We start from the raw sequence: 1,404 nt of genomic DNA on the forward strand, positions 1-1,404 counted from the left end.
ACCACTTGTCAGAGAGGCTTGCAGAGGGGACGGCTGCTTTTGGTGACCTCTAATGTCTCTTCCGACTCTGAAATGTTAGGATTCTTATTTCACAAAAGAGAATGCAATGGTCATAGAAGCCCACAGACTTAGAACCCTTTTAAACTAAAGCGGCCTAGGCGGCTGCTGACCAAACACCACTCCCACCTCTCCCTCTCACAACTTGCCCACCCCGCCCCCTTTCAATATTTCCCCCTCCACGTGCGAAATGCCTCGCAGCACTCAAAGCGGAGAGGCGCCTTCCCCTGAAAAGCACTACAACTATGTCCCCTCTGGGGAAGTGAGGACTCCACTCTCCCACCCTGGGAAGCCAAAAAAAGAAAAGTCTCAAATACAGCCTTCCTCCCCAGCCAAAGCTGAAGGGGGAGGAGGCGGGACGCAGAGGAAAACTTTCTTCTAAAATTTTTCTCCCAGAGTACACAGTGTAGAGAGAACCCCGATAAGTCCCGGGCTAAGAGGATGGGGGAGGGGAGCCCCTGAATCGTTTAACGGCCGGTAGGGGGAGGGGAGCTCTGGAGGTTGAGGGGCGTGGGATGGAGAAGCAGGCCAGGGAGCGGGGTCAAGGAGCTGCAGGGGATCCTGGGGTAGGGGAGCTGTAGGCGTCCCCCCTACCTGGCACACAAAGCGGCTGCCGCGCTCGGCTCTCACCAGATCCTTTGTGTTTTCCATCAGGGCCTCATGGGTAGGGGCTGTCCGTGCTCCCAGGGCCCGCGGCGCCCCCTCCCCGAGTTGGGGGCAGGCGCCTTTCCCCAGGACTATGGCGACTACAGGGGTGCCCCGGCTGGGCCCAGACCGGTGGCGGCTGCGGCAGCCCCCGGATTTCCCCCCTTTAACTAGGGTGGCCCCAGGATATCAACAACATTAGCATAGCCCTCCCTCCCCAGCGCGCCTGCGCCGTGACCCGCGCCCCGATTGGCCCACTTCCCTACATACCCTCCTCTCTCTCTCTTCCAGCGTGGGACCCTCTGCAGGCTCCGTACTCCACGGGCCGTACCAAAACGAAGGGGTGGAACAGGCAACTGGGTCTCGTGTTAAGTCGAGTGGATAAAAAATCAGGAGAAAGAGAAGTTTCGTTCAGTCATCCTAGTTTGTACTCTGGCTTTCTTGTGCTCCTTTCAACCAGTTGCCGCTGCGAAGTTGTGTTGGAAAAAATTTTCCACTCCAGTCACGCCGCCTCCCCTTCACCCGGAAGATTGGTGCTCCCGGAGGAACTCCCATATGGGGAGGGGCTCGTGCGGGGAGTGGGCGTTACGTAGGGCGAGAGCGCTGGTCACGTGCTAGTAGACTGCGCAGCCTCGTTCTGGTCCCCCGGGGCCTAAGCCGCAGTGAACAGGGAGGCGTCTCGGCGCACGCGCAGTAAGGGTA

General features: G+C 59.0%; 1 protein-coding gene across 27 annotated transcripts in view; it reads right to left on the minus strand.

The window, feature by feature from the left end:
• MBTD1 (mbt domain containing 1) overlaps window positions 1-1,195 on the minus strand; it is a 55,130-nt gene extending 53,935 nt beyond the window's left edge. For 6 of the 27 annotated variants that reach the window (XM_039846383.1, XM_039846370.1, XM_039846380.1 and 3 more), the window contains exons 1-2: window positions 973-1,195; window positions 3-67 (exon numbers count right to left, since the gene is read on the minus strand). Coding sequence is in view for 6 of the 27 variants with exons in the window: in XM_039846367.1 (XP_039702301.1) it covers window positions 652-708 (57 nt within the window). In the remaining 21 variants the exon portion in view is untranslated. Of the gene's footprint in view, window positions 1-2; window positions 84-651; window positions 930-972 lie in introns of those variants that run through there. The other 21 variants (XM_039846385.1, XM_039846373.1, XM_039846369.1 and 18 more) reach the window with 11 other exon arrangements.
• Between the last annotated feature and the right edge of the window lie 209 nt (window positions 1,196-1,404).

This window comes from Pteropus medius, unplaced genomic scaffold (genome assembly GCF_902729225.1).
Source record: "Pteropus medius unplaced genomic scaffold, Ma_sr-lr_union100, whole genome shotgun sequence".
NCBI classification, from domain to species: domain Eukaryota; kingdom Metazoa; phylum Chordata; class Mammalia; order Chiroptera; family Pteropodidae; genus Pteropus; species Pteropus medius.